The 19,443-nt window shown below is 35.0% G+C and overlaps 1 protein-coding gene across 1 annotated transcript; it reads right to left on the bottom strand.

Moving 5' to 3' along the window:
• Positions 1–941: 941 nt before the first annotated feature.
• LOC119079329 (protein wech) lies at positions 942–17,480 on the bottom strand. Its single transcript, XM_037187126.1, has 7 exons — positions 16,927–17,480; positions 7,433–7,611; positions 7,195–7,375; positions 6,909–7,132; positions 5,420–6,821; positions 5,203–5,355; positions 942–4,316 (listed from the first exon to the last, which is right to left on the bottom strand). The coding sequence occupies exons 2-7, from the start codon at positions 7,597–7,599 to the stop codon at positions 4,146–4,148; spliced, it is 2,298 nt and encodes a 765-aa protein (XP_037043021.1). The 5' UTR covers positions 7,600–7,611; positions 16,927–17,480; the 3' UTR covers positions 942–4,145.
• Between the last annotated feature and the right edge of the window lie 1,963 nt (positions 17,481–19,443).

The raw sequence follows: 19,443 nt of genomic DNA, 5'->3' as shown, positions 1-19,443 counted from the left end.
AAATGGAAAGTCTAGTTTTCGTGTGATTATCGACCTCGCCTTCACCTCGGATCAACAAAATTCATACGAAAACTGGATTTTTCATATTTTGCTACCTAGTTATGTAAAGCACGATTACATGCTCAAAACAATTGCATGAATTATGCAAAGTACACTCTTTGACACATAGCATGTATAGTTGATTTAAATGTGGGGTTGGGTGTCTAGTCTACAGTCGATAGCTACGTGTGCATTTTGCAATGAAACGCATCTTTAATGCAAAAGAACATAAATTTTTATTTTATTTTTTTTAGTTTTTCTTGTTTTATAATGGATTTATCAAATAATATGTGTAAAGAAAAAGCATATAATGTATATAGAGGCGGATAAGAAATATTTTTGTTAATATTTAGGAAAATGCAAGTGACGCAGAAATGATGGTTCACTTTGCAAATTTTCTTCATTTTTTTTTGTTTTTTGTATTTTGTAATTGTTTTACTTATCAAATAATACTTCAAATTTCACTATTTTATATATAATAAAATTCATTTAATAATTCGTTTTTTCATTTAATTCTAAATGGCATTTATTAGGCTCAGTCTCACTGTTATTTGAATTCAGTCGTTAGATAGATTTACTGGATGGCAATTTTACCATATTTCCGTTCCGTTCGGTGCTAACATTTGTCTAGGTATATTAGGAGAGTATAACGTTCTATTTTGTTTTAATAAAAATGTTGTCAAAATTTATGTATTGCCATTTTGTACAATTCACGTCGTAGGTGCGCGTCCTTCAGTTGAAAATAAGTAACACGGAGTTGCAGGAAATGTCAACTCTCAGTCGGTAATTTTAATTCTTCATATCCGTGTAAGGTACGAGATATATTTGAATTTTCATCGCAGTTACGTCGTGAATCATTTTCTCGATAAAATTCATTTTAAATTTTTTGTTCTATTTAAAATATTTGTATTGCTTGCGCGTATTTATCTATCTAAATTCCCAGAGATTTTGTTTTGCTTCATTTAGAAAACAACCGTCAAGCGTATCGCCACATTCAATCTGTCACTTCATTTGTTTTATATATCGCGTCATGCTTGATACCAAATCTTGTACTTCATTAGTTGTACTATACGTTTTTTTGTAATCAGAGACCACTAGCTAGTGATCAATCATCATTCATTGTTGACGTAGCTGTCAATAATTAGATGATTAGTCGTTTATAAAAGATTCTTAGTTTCTTATCGCTACGAAAATGATAAAAACTTAAGTTCTCTCTAATTCTATCATCAATCTTTTGAAGTCTGAATACTTTCTTTTCATTTTGTTTTTTGATAATTTTTTAAAAATTATTTTACTTTTTCATCAAACTACGGAGAAAAAGTGTTGTAAACTTAAAATAGTTTTTTTTTGTTTGTTTTTTTAATTTGTAGTCACAATTATCTTTATATTCCTTGTTGATCATAAGTGACTGACAAAATGTAGTATAGAAATGATTTTTTTTTGTTTTGTTTTATATTTTGTCCAACAAACACACAAATTAAACAGCCAGAAAATTCTTTGTATTTTCTTAGTTTTATTAAAATATTTAAAAAAAAAAAAGTTTTTTTTAGCCAAAATACTAGGTGTTTTGTGCAAATAATTAATTTTATGATGGAAATTCTTTTGTTCGAAAATTTTAATTTTTTATTTTTCATCAATAAGTCGTAAGGAAAACCTTTGGTATTTCCCTGTAAAGAAAATTTTAATTTTTTAATTTTTTTTCTTTCCATTTTATTTAAAATAATTTTATAATTTGAAGTTCATTTAAAATGATATTTTTTCTATCTCAATTCAATTATGGCATAGATTTGGCACCCATAAGCAAAATTTTTTATTAATATTACGTTAATCACAAAAATAATACCAAATTTACGTTTTAGTATAAAAAATAATACAAAAAAAAGCTCTCTTCACGAACACTCAAACAAAATTGATATAATTCCTAGTCGCATGCGTGAACAGCATTTTAAACAGGAATATTCACAGACGCCTGTCTCTAACTATTTTCGTATATTTATTTGAGATACTTGCAGACTAGTCACTTTGTTATAATTTAAGTTTTTTATGAACGTAAAGAGATTTAAAAATTATAAAGGAAAATTTGTTTAGTAAAATTACCCTCCCACGGACGATAAGCATGTCACCGATATAATTATCGAATCTATTACTTCATTTAATGCAAGCATTTTCGACAGATTGGACTAAAATCTCATTTTGCAACTATAAAAAACTGCTAGAACTGTTTGTCAGATTCTTCCAAAAATCTATTTCTAAAAATCGGAACCATCTTTTGTAGAGAAGTCTAGTGAGTTCGTGAGCCATAGGCGCCGAAAACACTCTCGCAAAACTTTTTTTTTCGTTAAAACGTAGCTCTAGCTAATTTTTCTCATTCTCTGTCGATAACTGATGACATTATAGTCGTCCGTAAAAGGTTAAACGAGCCCAAATCTAATGGCGGAAGTTTTACTTTCTACATTTTAAGTATTTCATTTTTCGTCGGTTTTATTAGACTCTTGATGTTGAAGTAGTTGTCATAGTTGTTGCAAGCAAATCTTGGCGAAAGCTTTCGTTTTATGAATCATGCAACTACTTCATTCCGTTTGTTCAGTTGGCTCTAATTTTTTTTCCACATAATATGGAACATAAAAATCATATTAAAATGTTTAATTGGATCTTTCAAATGTTCAGCATCATAATAGCGAAAGCTTCAAGTTTGCTTAAAAGCTTCACATTACGGCATTATCCGTTTCAAGTTCGGTTTGAACATTAGGGTTGTGTAATGGTTTTATGATCGGAATGTAAGGGGTTCACAAACAATGTGGGCGCACCAAAATTCGAAAACTTTACTGAATCGACTTTGCGCCAGTTGTTAATGATTAAAAAAAAAGATTTTTGACATCTATGGAAGGCAAGAATTTTTTGTGGACCAGTTCCGATCCCCAAACCATAGTACACCCGTATTGAACATAAATAAAATTTAAAATTTAGCTTGGGTTGTCAGTTTCAATTTCTAAAAACTGAATCAAACTAAAAAGTAATAGGTTGGTCATTGTTGGTGCATTCGCTCTGTTTCGATAATAGTACGAAATATTAAGCCAGAACTAATTTTTTTTTCTTATTTTTGAATCTAAATTTCACTCCTCTGCTTGTCTCATAACACTAATCAACTAATCTAAATATTCTGCACCATTTTCATAATTTTTTTTATTTTAATTTTGCTCATTAGTTGAAGAAAATCGTATTTCGTGCATGAACGCCAACAGAAACACGTATAGATACTTCAATTGTTTAAAACTAAGTTCCTTTCATCGAATGATGCGCTATTTGTACGGGCACACTTAAAATCATCGTATAGCTGAATATAATGTTTCATTTTCAGTCAGAAAGCATTTATCGGTGTTGAAATAATAAAAAAAAACTTTTAAATCTAAAAAATTTGATTTTACAACGTAAAATCGCGAGGTGAGTCGTTGCAATTCGAAATTGGAATTTCCATTGTAACGGTGGAAAATAAATGTTCAGGTTTCGGTAGTATTGTTTGACATTTTCATTTGATATATATGTACAAGTCATGTGGTTTAACAACTTAAAAACTAAAAAGAAAAATTAAATTTCAAATTATAAAGTTTCTTAACACAAAAAAAATCGTCCTGGATTTGATTAAATTTTTAAATTATACTCGATTTATAGTATAGAAATAGTCGTTCATTGTTAATAAATCATTCATAATTATACGAGGGAAAAAAACATTTCAATTTGAGGTAATAAATTTTCTTAATTTTTTTTTTTTTTCATTTTTCATTAATGGCAACTCGATCAGTCTTTATCAGTGTCTAAGTTTTAAGTCTTATATTTGATTCAATTTATCTAATTTCAGTCTTTGTTCAATAAACATCTAAATATATATTTCGACTAAAATATAAATTCTTTTAAATCAGTTTTGCTATAGCAAAAAACACATTTTTTTTGCTCTAAATTTGTACGTTAATTGTCCCCCATTCAAATGGAATGGATTCTCGATAAAAAATATTTATTTTCATGTTAATTACCTTTCAGTCTTTTTGCTTTTTCATTTCGTTTCAATCAAAGTTCTATAATTATGTTCGTTCCTCGTCAACTGAACCCTTTTAGTAAATTTGAATAAATGTTTTTTGCGGATTCGATGTGTCTCTGGCATCCGGAGACGTTTCAACCATAACAACCAATCGCCCGTCCGGCAGTATAGCGACATCGCTAGGTCTATCTTTTTCATCCAAATTGGATGGAATTAAGATGTTGTTTGATGGACGGATGTCGACCTAATATTTAGAGAGAGAATAAATATTTCATTTAGTAAAATTCTTTTTCGAGACCTGAACATCCACATGTGGACTGGAGAACTTTATGTTTGTTTGTTTAGAGACCTGACTTTCATGGCCAATACCAAGTGCAGTCAGAACGTGAGTTTTGAACTATGCCTCGTGGTACTAAATACCGTCTGATGAAAGTTAGTTTCTTAATTGCTATCTCGCCTAAATGTAGGCTAACCATATGCACTGCTCTGCACTGAAGGGTATCGTTCGTTATTTTGGTACAGAGCCAGCAATAGGTCTACTGTTTACCGAAGGACACATAATTGAATCAATTTCTGAAATGATCATTAGAATAGATGGGAACACGAACCAGATACTCTTGCATAAGCAAGTCGAAAAACTCATTCATCCGATCTATACATGAGACCGAGCTATTGTAAATTTGGCAAACAAAAAGCTTCCACTATCTGCAGGCGAAGCAACATCGGCTCATTTATTACCCTACTATCCACCTCTATCTCGCAAACGATTTCATATTTTGAAGAGTCTTTTCTAAGGCTTAAGATTTGAATAAAAATTGGGAAAATCTCTGCTCTTGCCACCGACATGACATGGGAATGTAATCTCTACCTAGATCTATTTATTGGGAATTTAAGTTGCTGAAAATTACCAAAATTTACCGAAGCATTTCATCGGTTAATTGTGGTAAATTTTTGGTAAAGCTCGGTGGATTTCGGAAAATTTCAGAAATTTTGGGAAATTAAATTCCCAATAATTGGCTCTGATGACTATTCATACTCTGGACAATGTAGAATCGCACAATTATAGAGTGGCCACAGGTCTTGGACGATTATCTTAAAAAAAAACGAATTGAATGAATGTAGTGACTCACCGCCCACAAAAAGTCTAGAGCTGGTGAGAATACCAACACTCGCTGATTTTTCGAATCGGCAACCACAACCCGTCCGTCATCATCACAGCAAATACCAGAGGGACGGCTGAACTCTTGAGCACCAGTGCCCTCATGTCCTTTCAAAGCCAGAATCTGTAAAACCAAATTTCGGTCGTTAAGGTCGATCCCAACTTCATTTTTTTTCATTCAGATTTACCTTGCTCAATGAGTTGTCGATCAACAGTAAACGATGATTTTCGAAGTCCGATACAATTACATCGCCGTGTGGCGTAAAACAAACGCCTCGTGGTGTGGTCAGGCCTTTCAGTGACCGACTGTGATTAACTCCATCAAAACAGAACCGCGAAATGAAATGACCATCCGGATTAAATAGCTGGATGCGATGATTTCTGGAGTCCGTAACCAACATTTCACCTTTCGAATTGATGGCGACATCCCATGGATATTGAAATTGTCCGCAGTCTTTGCCATACGATCCGAATTTAAGTACAAAGTTTCCAGCAGCCGTGAAAATCTGAATCCTGTGATTGTCCTTGTCCACTACAACAATACGATTTTGCGGATCAGTGCTGATACCAGCTGGAAGGTCGAACTGACCGTTTCCAGAACCCTTTTCGCCAAAGATCAATTTACAGGAACCATCTGGGTAAAACACTTGGATTCGATTGTTTCGTCGATCAGCGACAATAACGTTTCCATCTTTGTCAACACACAGACCCCATGGACGGCTGACTTGGCCATCACCTTGCCCATCAAAACCGAACGATGTACTCAGTATCATGGAAGATTTTAACGTGACATGTAACGTACTACCCGGTATCGACTGTCCTATGTTCGGCTTTCCCGAGGTAATGGCTTTCAATGAAGTTCCAATGTGTGACCCTCCTTGATCCCATGGTGTCAGTATTTTCGTCTGATTGATGGATCGAATTATCGGGCGTCTTATCAACATATTTCCACTCGAAGACAACTGTTGTGTCGTTACCGTATTGTTGTAAACTCTTTGGTGTGTAATCACAACATCTCCTTGAAGGCGAAGCTCCTGAATCAATTCGAAGTTCGGTGCAACGAAAGCAATGAATTCTTCTTTCGGCTGCAGACTTTTGTACATTGAAGCAAATTGTTGCATCTGAGTTTCGCCTAATGTGAGAGCAGTTGAGAGCTCCAATGGCGTCAAACAATTTGCCGTATCTAAGGCTTTAACCAAACTATCCGATGTCGAGGCCAATCCAGCCAATGCAGATCTCAAGCCAGCCATTTGATCGGACAGCGATGTATTCTTTTGTTGGCGACATTTTTCAACCTTCTCCAGCAAAGTTCGCTCTCTTTCCTCAATAGCATTCATGAAATAGCGCATAGCCTTCCGAATCTTTTGCGTAGTTTCAACCGCATCCCGTTCGATTGCTTGCGAATAGGCCACAGCCCGATCGATACTGGCTTTGATGTACTTTTTGCCCAATTTACCGCTCTCGAGAACGCATTGAATTTTGGCTTGTGCACCGTCGGCAAACATGGCAACTGCTATGCAATTATGGTCCTTATGTTCCCGAAACGTGCATTCTTGACACACAATTTTATTGCATTGTTCGCATACGTATCTGAAAGAAGAATGTGATTGGAAATTTGAAATGAAGAAAAGGTGAGACAATCATTGAACTAGCAAATTGTTCGATGCAACAACATACCTCAATACTTCCGAGTGACTATCACATTGCGGTTCATTCTGTGTCGGCGATCCGTTAGCAATACTATTTGCTATCGATCCTATCGGCGACAAATTGCTCAGCAACACAACGCAGTGCTCTTGAAATGGTAGATGGTTTTGGTGTTTGGCAACACAAGTTTCACAGAGTAAATCGTTACAATCCAGACAACGATTTGACGCTTGCATTTCACATCTTCCACATACCTTCAAAGCAATCGTTAATGTGAGATTAAGACACCCAAAAGATCAAATTGCAATAGTAGTACCATTGATAACAGACCACCATGTACACTTCCCGGAGAGGAGTTCGACGGTGGCGATGAACTGGGCGTTAATGGATTTGTTCCAACTGCACCTAGGTCATGATTGGTTGATTGTGTCCCAATTGGCCCTAGTACACGGGAGTACAGAAAGCCATCGTTCAGGATGCCACCATTTCGAGGAGGACTATTAGGAAATGACGAGTTGAAAGTAAGCGAAAAGATAATTTGATCGGTAAATTACCTCGGTGTTACTGGCACAGAAGGAACTCCATCCCATCGAGATCGAGGTAAATTGTTCAGCAAATTGGAAAAGAATATGTCGTTGTGGTTGTTCGGATTGTTCAATTGCTGCTTGCCTGAGCCGGGTGACGTTAGTTTGACGGTGCTTCCATTCGACAGGAGAGCCATTGGAACTTAGGGCTGGAATAGGTGAAAAAAAAATTTGATTTGAATCACTTATCATAAGGAAAGAAAGAACCGATCTAAAAAACTAAATCTAAAAAGTTAAATGAATGGAGCACAGCAAGATCAAGATTTCGTTGTTACACGAAACATTCCTCCATGCCTGAATAAAGCTTTGACCATTTAAAGAAAAAGAACCATAAAAGGTAGGATAAACGACGAGAAATAGAACTGTATGCACTGTGTGAGAGGACTTACTGAAGACGTCAGACAATCGATACACTTATCCCAGGGATCATTTTGAATGGATACACGTTTCGAGAGCTGCCACCTATAAGAGGGAATTTAACCTGTCACACACAATTCATCTGTTAAATTACGGATCTGTTATGACGACGACAAAAATAATGACAAGCTCTGAGTAATACGATGGTACTTTCATGTTAACAAAATTGAAAGACAAGAGTTGAAATCAACAGATGAAAAATACTTTTATCGATGGAAGTAATAGACCCGATAGTAATGCTGATCGTATGCTTGCCGTCTGTAACATAACAGGTTAACCAATTTTTCTCGCATTCTCTCCCATAGGTGCCAGCTGTCATTCACATGTTCCTTCCATCTCGCCCCATGCGTACCAATCTGATACGACTTATTTTAAAAGCTATTGACTTTCCGATTAGACTTTGGAGCTTCTGCTTCGGTTCAAACTCAGCTGGCTGTCTATTTCGATTTTTAGCCCCGTACGAAGTACTGGGGGCTTATAAGATTAATATGCCGTTTGTAACACGTCGAATTGGAAGCAGACAGTAAGGGCAAAGCATTTGGTTATGTTCATAGACTACGAATCCGCAATAAAAAAAAAATGTCCGTCCGTCCGTCCGTCCGTCCGTCCGTCTGTGACCCCTCTAGCTTGAGCAAATCACAACCTTTTTTCAAAATTCTTTTTTTCCCCGATTGGTATCGACAAAAGTAAGGTCAAGTTCGAAAATGGGCATGGTAGGGTCGGCCCTTCCAGAGCTAGGGCCCTATAGGTGTTTTTCAGTCTTTCGACGATATCTACCGAAATACGCACGCAATGGCTGCTTGTGATATATCAAATGAAAGGTATTGATGAGTAGAACAAAGTTGCTGAACATTGTTTTTGGGTAAGATGCAACGTGGGCTTGTTGGGAGGGCTCAAAGTTCGGTACTCGGCCCTAAGTGTTTTTTGCACATAAATCGAGTAAATCTCATTCGATTTTGCTAGATTTAGTTTTTTACCGAAAAGAACGTGTCGAAAAAAGTTTCAAATTTGAGCCCTTGGACTATGGCCGGTACTCGGCCCTAAGTATTTTTTGCACATAAATCGAATAAATCTCATCCGATTTTGCTAGTTTCTGTTTCATTTGAGAGATAATTGAATGCCGAATAGAATGATGGCGAAAAAAGTTTCAAATTTGGGTCCTTGGACTAAGGCCGCTACTCGGCCCTAAGTGTTTTTTGCACATAAATCGAGTAAATCTCATCAGATTTTGCTAGTTTTTGTTTCGTTTGAGAAATAATTGAATACCGAAAAGAACGTGGCGAAAAAAGTTTCAAATTTGGGTCCTTGGACTAAGGCCGCTACTCGGCCCTAAGTGTTTTTTGTACATAAATCGAGTAAATCTCATCCGATTTTGCTAGATTTAGTTTTTTATGGAAGGTAATTGAATGCCGAATAGAATGATGGCGAAAAAAGTTTCAAATTTGGGCCCTTGGACTAAGGCCGCTACTCGGCTCTAAGTGTTTTTTGCACATAAATCGAGTAAATCTCATCAGATTTTGCTAGTTTTTGTTTCGTTTGAGAGATAATTGAATACAGAAAAGAACGTGGCGAAAAAAGTTTCAAATTTGGGCCCTTGGACTAAGGCCGCTACTCGTGTTTTTTGCACATAAATCGAGTAAATATCATCCGATTTTGCTAATTTTTGTTTTATTTGAGTGGTAATTGAATACCCAATGGAAAGTTGGCAAAAAATTTTGGGTTTCTAAAATAATGTCGTAAATTGTTGGTTTTATTTGAGAGGTACTTCGTACGGGCTTTCGTAATTGCGCTCTGCGCAATTTTAAAAATGAACACTTTCAGTAAATTTGACCATGCCCAACTTGACTTGCATTTTGGTAACAGACGCATTAGATGGTTGTAGACGTGTTAGGGTTCCGGGCGTATTACGGCTACGGACGTATTATGGTTACGGACGAAATAGGATTACGGGTCGTACGGGGCTAAGTCGCAGCAAACGCTCCGACTATTCTGATGCCTTGTTTTTTTGAAGATTTTTTGAACAGTCGGTTTTGTCTACAACAGGCGATCGTAGGTAACGATGCAGGGTGGAAAGCTTCCGAATAAATCGGCTCATAGAAAGAGAACATCCACAAAGTACGTCCGCAATTCAGTGTTGCCACACAGGTCTTAAATTGATAACTCCATAAATATGATTTTCTGAAGTGTCAAATGTATGACCAAAACTCTCCCTCACCCTAAAGCCGCTATAGAGCTTAAATTTAACATCCGAAAATGCGTATTTCTGGAATGATTAACTTGTGTGGCAACGCTGAATTGCGGGCGACCTTTTTATGGGTGTTTTCAAGTTGCTTAAAGTCTCTGCAGAAGCTGTAGTAGGGAAACGATTTAAAACGACGAACTTTCCTCTTTATCGATAGAAGTTGAACGCTAAGGGCTGTTACATATGACGCCGTTGAAATGTTAATTAGCTCAACAACCAGAGCAACGATTAATGTAATTGCAGAACCACTTTCTGCTCTGTATTCCTACAAATTGCTACGGTTTATTTATGCAAAAAATGCGGCTGTTTGTTTCAAAGATTCTTCTTCAATCAAACACCGTCAAATCTTTCGTCTTGGAGACTTGAAGACTTAAAACTATGGATTAATTTCTCTGCATTTCGTTATCTCTTTTCGCAGAATTTCCGAAGTGGATACCGTTAATGCTCAGTTGTTTTTTTCAATCTGTTTTTTTTTTCTCTTGTTCAATTCTTTGTTATGCATTTACGAAACGCAGGCTTAGTGTAACCGAAAATTACATCTAAACAAGGAACCTCTTATTTGGGAAGAAAAATTTCACAGTCAAAAAAAATTATGTTTTCTTTGCCATTGGGTCAGGTCAGGTATAAAAACGATTCTATTATAACTTTGGGTTCTTATTCTCATATGAAAAATAAAAAATCGTAAAATCTACACATGAATACAACATGTGTTTAGCTGGGAGGTAAACTGCATTCAAACTCTTCAGCTAGAAAAAAAAACATTTTGTCAAATCGAATTCAAATCGAATTACGGTTGTGGTTTCTATAATTTTCCGTGATTATTGGTTAGTACAACCGAATTTGTTACGAAGTCAAATCAAATCAGAAAAATATTCAATCAATAAAAACAGACTCGAACAACAACAACAAAAAACCGAATGAGATAATGCCATCCATCACGCTGAGTAGATTCTTCAACCTAAAAAAAAAGGTCCTGCATACGAATCGTGTTGTGGATGGGCATGCATTTTTTAGAAATTTCCTTTTAAATAGTTTAAAAAAACCAGTTTTCAGTTTTCTAACCGGCATATACTCAATATTCGTAGTCATAAAATCGTGTAAGGAATTCGAAACTCGTCTTTTTTTATGCGTACGAAATATGTAAATTGCAGCAGAAGAAAGTGGTTGCAAGGCACAACTCAAACAAGAATATTTTTTTGTCCAATTTTTTGCATCTAATTTTCAACTTTGAAGACCGTCGTAAATGTCCCATATCGTAACAACAAAACGACTTTCCATTCTCTAATCAAAGGCCAGCACACATACTCATATCGCATGTAGAGAAAATCGGAATGATTTTAAGCAATAAAATTTCAAGAGTCTGCCACTACCGAAACGAAAAGACAAACTTAAGAATCATAAGGGTGTAATGACGATATTTAAAACTATAAATGAAATTCGAAACGGATGTTATGAAATTGGATACCATTCTTACCATTCATACAAGTGTTAATATGGTTAAAAACAACCAGAGCTTCTGTCCTTCTGTTTATTAATCCTGAACGATGAAGATCTTATTTATTGAACTTATACAGATAAGAATGATGATGGTTGGCATAATTGCACTGTAAAAGACTCGATAAATGTGTCTTCATGTTATTTGGGTAGGTGGTCGAATTATAACAAAAATTCAGCCGAAAAAATAAGAAAAAGAGAAATAAAGCACAAAATCATTGTTCCACGCCCGCAGCTGAAACGAAATGGTACTGCGTACTCGTGTCAAATGATCCACCCTCAATGAAAATATGTGCAAGCTTGCACGTAATCCAATTGAGGTTGTTTGGCGTCTACGTGCTGTACAGTCAAAAATATTGGTGAAATGCTCTGATTGAGAATAATAACGAAATTGACGAACTGAAAATAAAATCAATCTAAACGGAAATAGGCTTTCGATGCGAGTGGATTCAAAGGTTCGAACGATTTAATTTTTTGTTGTACACAAAAAATGACTTCTGTACACAAAAATCAGTTTTGGGCACAAAGTAGAAACCATTTTTTTGTAAACAAAAACTTTGATGTTGTGCAAAAAATGTAGCTTTTGTACACAAATAAGGTGTTCTTTTACACAGAAACCATATTTTGTAAACAAAAAATATTTTGTACACAGAAGCCATGATAGTGTACACAAAAATCTTTTTTGTACATCGATGAAACCCTTTTTGTACAAAAAAAAAATAAAAAATTTGTATGCAAGATACGGTGTTATTAAATCATTATTTTCCTTATCCATGATACGGGGCGAAAAATCAGTATTTTATGAGTGAGAATACCTCTAATGTAATCTCAATATTTTCTTGATCGTTAACCAATTCAAATGAAGTAGATGGACTTTATTAGATTTTTTGATCAATGAGAGTAAATGACTTGACTGACTATTGTCACGATATGCCGAAATGTTGATGTTTTAATAATATGTTCGAGTTGAGTTCGAACTGAGTCTCATTCAATGACAAAATTAATTCCATTAAAATTTCTCTCAAGCTATGTTTGCCTATTACTTTTCATTGATCGAAAAATCTAGTAAAGACGAACTCCTTCAGTATTGTCATTATGCAATACGGCGAAGAAGAATTAGTATTTTCATGTGTCGAAGCCGAAACGGGGGTTGGCGTGGGGTAATTTGGCACACGGTGCTAAAACAACGCATTTTTAAACTACGTAAAAGGTGAACGTGAACACGCTAACAATTTTTCAAGGCGTTTGCAGCAATAAACTTGCGTGTGCGAGTTAACCTTTTACGTAGTTTATAAGTGCGTTTTTTTGGTACCGTGTGCCAGATTCCCCGATACCAATTCCATTGTCGGCCGGAGAGAGGTTTCGTGAAAGTTACTTTTACGGCCGCAAATACGTCTCTCTGAGAAGTACTGAAAAATTGAATTATTCAATCGTAGGTGCAGTGACAAAATAGTACATTTCGTACCTAGGACTAAAAGTCTTTTTTAGCGTGTGAGAGGTTTCCAGACAGAGCTGAAGGCGAGGTGTGGAATCGAATACGCTAAAAAAAGACTTTTAGTCCGTGGTACGAATAGTATTTTTCATATTGAACAAAATAAAATGAACCGGTTCGAACTATCAATAGTTACCAACAGTCTGGTACAAGACATTCGTCAAATTCGAGCTTTCATCGTTTATAGAAATGTGACTCCTGATTTGCGAACAGAAATTAAATCTCGAAGTTTATGGTAAGCTCACTTATAGCGCTCGTAATTTGGCAACAATGGCAATAAATCAAGCTCGTATCCGATGTAGATGCGATTAGGGACTTTAAATGATGGAAATTTCATTTTTTTCCATTTTCCATATTCGTAAAGTTATTTCGAATTAAACATTCTTTTCGCGTTCATATTTATTACGAAAAACATCTTAAACATTCCCCAAATAAATGGTGCCGGTTAACCGAAAAAAGGGCATATATGACTCACTCTATCCGAAACATATTCACGGTCATGAGCCACAGAGAAATCAAATTATTGATTCAATGTTCTCCCCTCCGACAACAAAAACACTGAACGTAAAAGTAGAATATTATTGTGCGTTGTGTGTATTACCTAAAATCTTATTCGGAGGGATAGTCCTGAATTTCGAATGCGATACATCAAGAGACCCAAAAATGTTAGAAGAAATAAGCACACGTTTTATTTGGGAAATGTATTGTGCACATAAAATAGAAAGAGAAAAATGTTTTCGTATTCGGATTACTGTCAAAATAGCACAAGAAATTCATGTATCATGGGGGTGATATTGGTGATATTCATCTTTTTTTTTTCGTGTGTAGCTTAAGGGATGTTTAAGAGCAATCTTTTTGGTTGTGTTACTAAATATATATACATACATATGCGGTGGTGTACAGTTTAATAAACATATATGTATGGATGGATGCTCGGGCTGGGCTCGATGTACACGAACACATATTTACTAAAAATATAAAAATCGTAAGCTTCGGAGATACGTTACAAATTTTGCAATACAACACGCACCTACACCGGCTTGTGGATTAGACTTGATGGAAAATTTTCAAAATTTGATACAAATTGCATGCAATCAATAAGGTATAGGGATAGGCTCAAGACCAATGGAAAATGTTTGTGCTGCTGTGAATTGTTTGAATGATATTTGAGCATAACACAGAGGGAAAACGACATTTCAATGGATCAATTCAATTTTACGTCTATTAGGTATAATGAGCACCTGAGGACTGCAATTGTTTTTACGAGAAACATTCTCATTTTGATAAACGAGAAGCTATTAGTAGAAAAGCGAATGGTGTGCTTTACCAACCGTAATTTAGCCTGTCCCCATAAAACCCAATTGGTTTTGGCAAAATGATGATGATAGGATGCACAGATAGGACGTATTGCGGCTTTGATGAAAATTTTCCATTTTCAAGTAGTTCTGCTTAAACCATTTGAAACTTGTGTGGGAAAAAATGAGGACAAAGCGTTCGAGCTCAAGGAATGTTAGGTCATGATATCCGCATTGTCGGATTGGATTTCCATTTCTGATTCCACATACGCAAAGACAAAAATTTCGCGAGACCGTTCAAAATGTCATAAGTCACCAAGAGTGACTGAAAAGAATATGAAAGTATTACTTTCCATTCCAATTTCTTTCTTTAAAACCAGGAAGTGATCGATTTTGATTGCAATTCCGATAAAAAATATTTTGCTCAAAAGAAGGGTCGTTTACGTGAATCTTATACGACTCAATTTGAGAATATTATTTCCATTTCTCATAGACGGGTACCTTTTTTCTACACGAAGCGAACATCTGCTTCTTTTAGAAGGGAGGAGTTGCAGTATTTCATAGAGGTAAATTATTGATAATCGACTAAAGGTTAATCAGATAAAAATTCTACTTGCCCTACCATCATGATGCGCAATTTGATTTGCAAAATATTTTTGACAAAATAAAGACATTTTTAAGCAAATTGGGGCACATAGCCTAAGTACCTTCATAGACTTATTACAATTATAATGTGAATAATTGAGCAACAGTTACTCCTAATTCCGCTTAAAAACAGAACCCATCCAAACTTCATGGGCACAATGGAACCCGCCTGAAGTAGTTGCAAAAGAAGTTGCAAAATTCGTAAAATGAAAATATTTTTTGCGACAAGTTTTGCAACTACTTCGAAAGGCTCACAATGGACCCAAATAAGGTGGTCTAAGTGGTGGAAGAGTTTTGATGGAATTTTATTTTTTCAATTTTTAAAGCCTAATTTTTTCTATTTTGCCTAACGGTATTGATAGGTAGGGTAATTTTTTAAAGATTTCCTTTTATAAACAACCAAATCACCCACCCCCTCAAACTTAGCAAATCCAAGTAAGTAGAGAGGTTCAAAAAAAAAACATTTTTACATGCTTTTGCGCTTTTTGTGCTTTCATCAACGAAGCATTTTTTCGGTGCTCTCAGCATTCGGGCAAAAAATGAGTCGACTTTCCAACTTTTCCGTCCTCGTGACGTAAATATCTATTATCGAAGCACCTCTCAGAAATAGTTCATCAACTGATGACATTCTCTGTAATTTCAATATTAGCTAGTAAAATAGTTTGGGTCTTACTTTCACTTGTTTCGCCTTCGGCTCGGGCTACAAACGCCTCTCTTGTCAAAATCACAATTTCTATTCAATTACGCAATGAACTACAGTAGTAACTACATTATCCGAAAATTCTTTATGATTACTGTCGCAAATCCGCTTTTGGGATGAATCGACTTTGATCAAAATGTCCCAAACATACTTTACTTCAAAAAGTAAACATTGGATACCGGTGTTTTGCACTTGTGATTCTAATTTTGTTACATTCATTACTGTTGAAGTGTTTATGTCTGCTGTAATTTGCATAAGAAACTTAACTTTTTTTAGAACAACAGAATTGTGCCAAAATATTATAACCTGGAAACACTTTATTATGTCTGGAAAAATCGATGACTTTTTAAACTCTAAAAACTCAGAACTAAAGGTATTGGTCTCAAAAAAGTTAAAAGGCTTCTTAAGTAAATTACGGCAAATAAAGTACGGGAAACGTAGAAAGACTAAAAAAAAGTTTTACAATTTGGATCGATAAATTGAGCAAACCCTATAATAATCTCATGAATGGTAAAACCAACGAAGTAAAAGATTAATTACTTTTGTCACGACTTGGTTGTGAGATTTTGAAAAGATTTTATATCGGACGCAATCAGTCATTCATATTTTGAACAACTGAAGTAACAGATTTAATAATAAACTCGATATTCTAAAATTTCAACTGATCATACTGTAAATGCTGGTGTTTCTCGACTCGAATTTATCACTTTTTTATGGAAAAATGAATGGGCCTGTTACGAAATTATAGCCAGTTCGACCCTGTCTTAAGGCCGGTACTGATGATATTTAGCAACTTTATCTTTAAAAAAAATAGAAAGCAATCACAATATCTATCTAAATTCTTCCTGAATGAAAAATAATGGAAATGGAGACAACAGACTCACACAAAAAGCCGGTATTTACCACATCATTTGTGTGCTCTTCGTTCTGTCAGTCAGTGGGACAATAGTTTCAAAATTGTGTATTTTTCCTAGGTCGAATTTGATAAAAGCCCCATGTAAACACAGACCTCTGTGCATGTGTACCGGATGAACTTGTATTGTTTCTAATTCCATTCTTATTTTGTGTAATATGCAATTTGTATATACAATTTGCTATCGTAAATATGACAATCTCCGAACCAATCTCCTAATTTAAAAACATTAAACAAAATTGTACATGCAATGTACTCATACTTACGATAAGCTGGTTCAGATGAAATGTTTTGTGATTTTCGCCTGCACTCATCCAAGTATCATAAACGATTCGTTAAAGGTTACAGAGTCTTTCCCAATAAAAGGCGAAAAAAATACTCGAAGAAAATATATGTTACGTCTATTTACATACAAAAACTACACATTTCTCTTCTATATTTATACCGTCGAATAAAAAAAAAATTATGGCCGAGGGAGTGAAACAATAATAAACCGACAAAATTCCAAAGTAATTTTACGAACTGCACAGAAAATGTTTCTCATAAACACACAAATTTATCCGAATTTAATTTCGATTTCAGACTTATTACAGTTGTCAATTTAAAACTGATAGATTTTTCCTAAGTCTAATCGGTCTAATCGCGTTGCACTTAAACAAAATCTTCGGCTAAAGAAACAGAAAAGAAAAAATTATGAAAGTCAATATATATATGAAAACATCAGTGCTTCGCACAGAATGTTCTTGTGTCGTCAATGTACTCTAAAACTATACTAAGCCGAAAAAGAAATGAACTGCAGTGTATTCGGTTCTGATCAGATGCTTCCACATATTTCTATGTGGTTGAATTATCATAGGGGTCGATTTTTTGTTGGTATTCATTTTTTGAGCCATACAACCGTAACATTTTCGTCTGTGGATGTGTTGTGATGAATCATATATAATAATCAATACTGTTACAAAATGTTGTTGTTCTTTTTAGATTTCGACAAAAAAAAAATTGTTTTCGTTTTTGAATCCATGTTTGAGTCGACCTGCGCAACTTTCACCTCGCCTTAGTTCTATGAGTTGTTTTTCCCTGGTTGAAACAAGTATATCGAAATCGTTTCAGGATCAAATTAAATCTGAAATTCTATGTGATCATCCTCAATATTCACTCAAAGAATTTTAAAATTTCGTACAAAACAATAAAACGGAATTTTATTTTGAAACAACAATGTTGCAAGTGAAATAAACGCAAAAATATAGTTATTTTCACGCTTCTGTTTTTCCTAGGGTCGAAAGTGGCTTATTACACACCTAGGGAAAATAAAAAGCTCTGATTTAGGTTTGAAAAGCATGCAATATATATTACTGTCATTATTATAGTACTGGGAACATTGTGGTTTACCGAGATTTCCACTTAAATGTCAGTAAGATATTTCATTGTGTAAGCGAAAACGAGACAGCAAAAAAGTCTCTTTTTCGTGTGTTTTTTGACTTCGGCTTCGGCTCGGATCAACAAAATGCACACGAATACTTAACTTTTCAATTTTGTGTCCCTTGATAAGAGTTATAGTTATAGTTACTTGCATAACGATGAAAACGATGAAAAATAGAGTTTTCTTGAAAATTTTGTTGTCCCGAGGCGAAGCCGAGGTCAAAAAACACGAAACTTTTCATCTTTATCACGATTTATCTAATGGATTTCACATGATTTTGAAACCTTAATAAAAAATTTCCTTTCTTAATTTTCTTGTTTTTCATAGGTAAAATAAAATCATGTTTTAGTCTATTACAGAGAGTCTTAGTAATGTCATCTTTTTGCATAAGAACATTATAGTAGAATTAAGGTATTCCTAACATCAAATCTAATATCATAGCAGACAACAACACGACAAAAAAATTATGTCAAATAGAGGTTTGAGTCCTCTCGTTATTTATACAATAGTTTTTTACATGACTACAGGAATAAAAAGATGACAAGTAGAGTTTTCATGTGAATTTTGTTGATCCGAGGCGAAGCCGAAGTCAAGAAACACACGAAAATAGACTTTTCATTTTTATCCCGAGTCATGTAATGGATTTTATCTGTCTAGAACGATAATCTCGAGCTTATCCCTCTAGGGAGTTTTTGTTTATCTCGATATATCTGTTCTCGACAGATAAAATATGATATGCACCTATTGCCAGACTGTTATTTTGACGTGTAGGCATTATGACCCACGCCTTCGGCTAGGGCAATAATGTCCTACACGTCAAAATACCAATCTTGGCAACAAGTGCATAATATATATTACATGCTGAGAGCGTCGAAAGTAGTGCTTGAAACATGAAAGGTACGGTTTTCGACGCATGTAGCATGGAAAAAATATTCTTTCACGAATATTTCATACACAACACAAAGAAAAATTCGTGAAAGAATATTCTTTGGATGATAAAATAAAGGACTCAGACCTCTATTTGACTTAATTTTGTGTTGTATCGGTGCTAGAGAACTGCTACGCTCGCTCATATCTGCAGACGTTAAACATATCACTCGCGCGAATTATTGAATCTATTACTTCCTAGGGTTATCAGAGTTTGGTATACGTATTTTCAATACATTTACATGCTATGCACGGTAAAGTGCACTTTACATCACTGTTTGCGACAGGGAAAATGCACTTACCGTCCACAAACATGTAATAGTATATTACTTCCGAGGTTCCAAGTTGTGTATTTGATAAGTGAGGTTTTAAATAACAACTTGGAATCTCGTAAGTACAATGCTTGTTTAGGCAAGTGTGATTACTACACTCACCT

Source organism: Bradysia coprophila, unplaced genomic scaffold (genome assembly GCF_014529535.1).
Source record: "Bradysia coprophila strain Holo2 unplaced genomic scaffold, BU_Bcop_v1 contig_324, whole genome shotgun sequence".
Lineage (NCBI taxonomy): Eukaryota > Metazoa > Arthropoda > Insecta > Diptera > Sciaridae > Bradysia > Bradysia coprophila.
The sequence above is the reverse complement of the archived record's forward strand: the minus strand, read 5'-3'. Positions and strand labels throughout refer to the sequence as shown.

Coding starts and splice junctions, on each gene's coding strand:
- LOC119079329 (XM_037187126.1), bottom strand. CDS start 7,599: ATGGCTCTCCTGTCGAATGGAAGCACCGTCAAACTAACGTCACCCGGC. Junction 7,376..7,432: donor TCTGTGCCAGTAACACCGAG/GTAATTTACCGA, acceptor ATTTCCTAATAG/TCCTCCTCGAAATGGTGGCA. Junction 7,133..7,194: donor ATGGTGGTCTGTTATCAATG/GTACTACTATTG, acceptor ATTGCTTTGAAG/GTATGTGGAAGATGTGAAAT.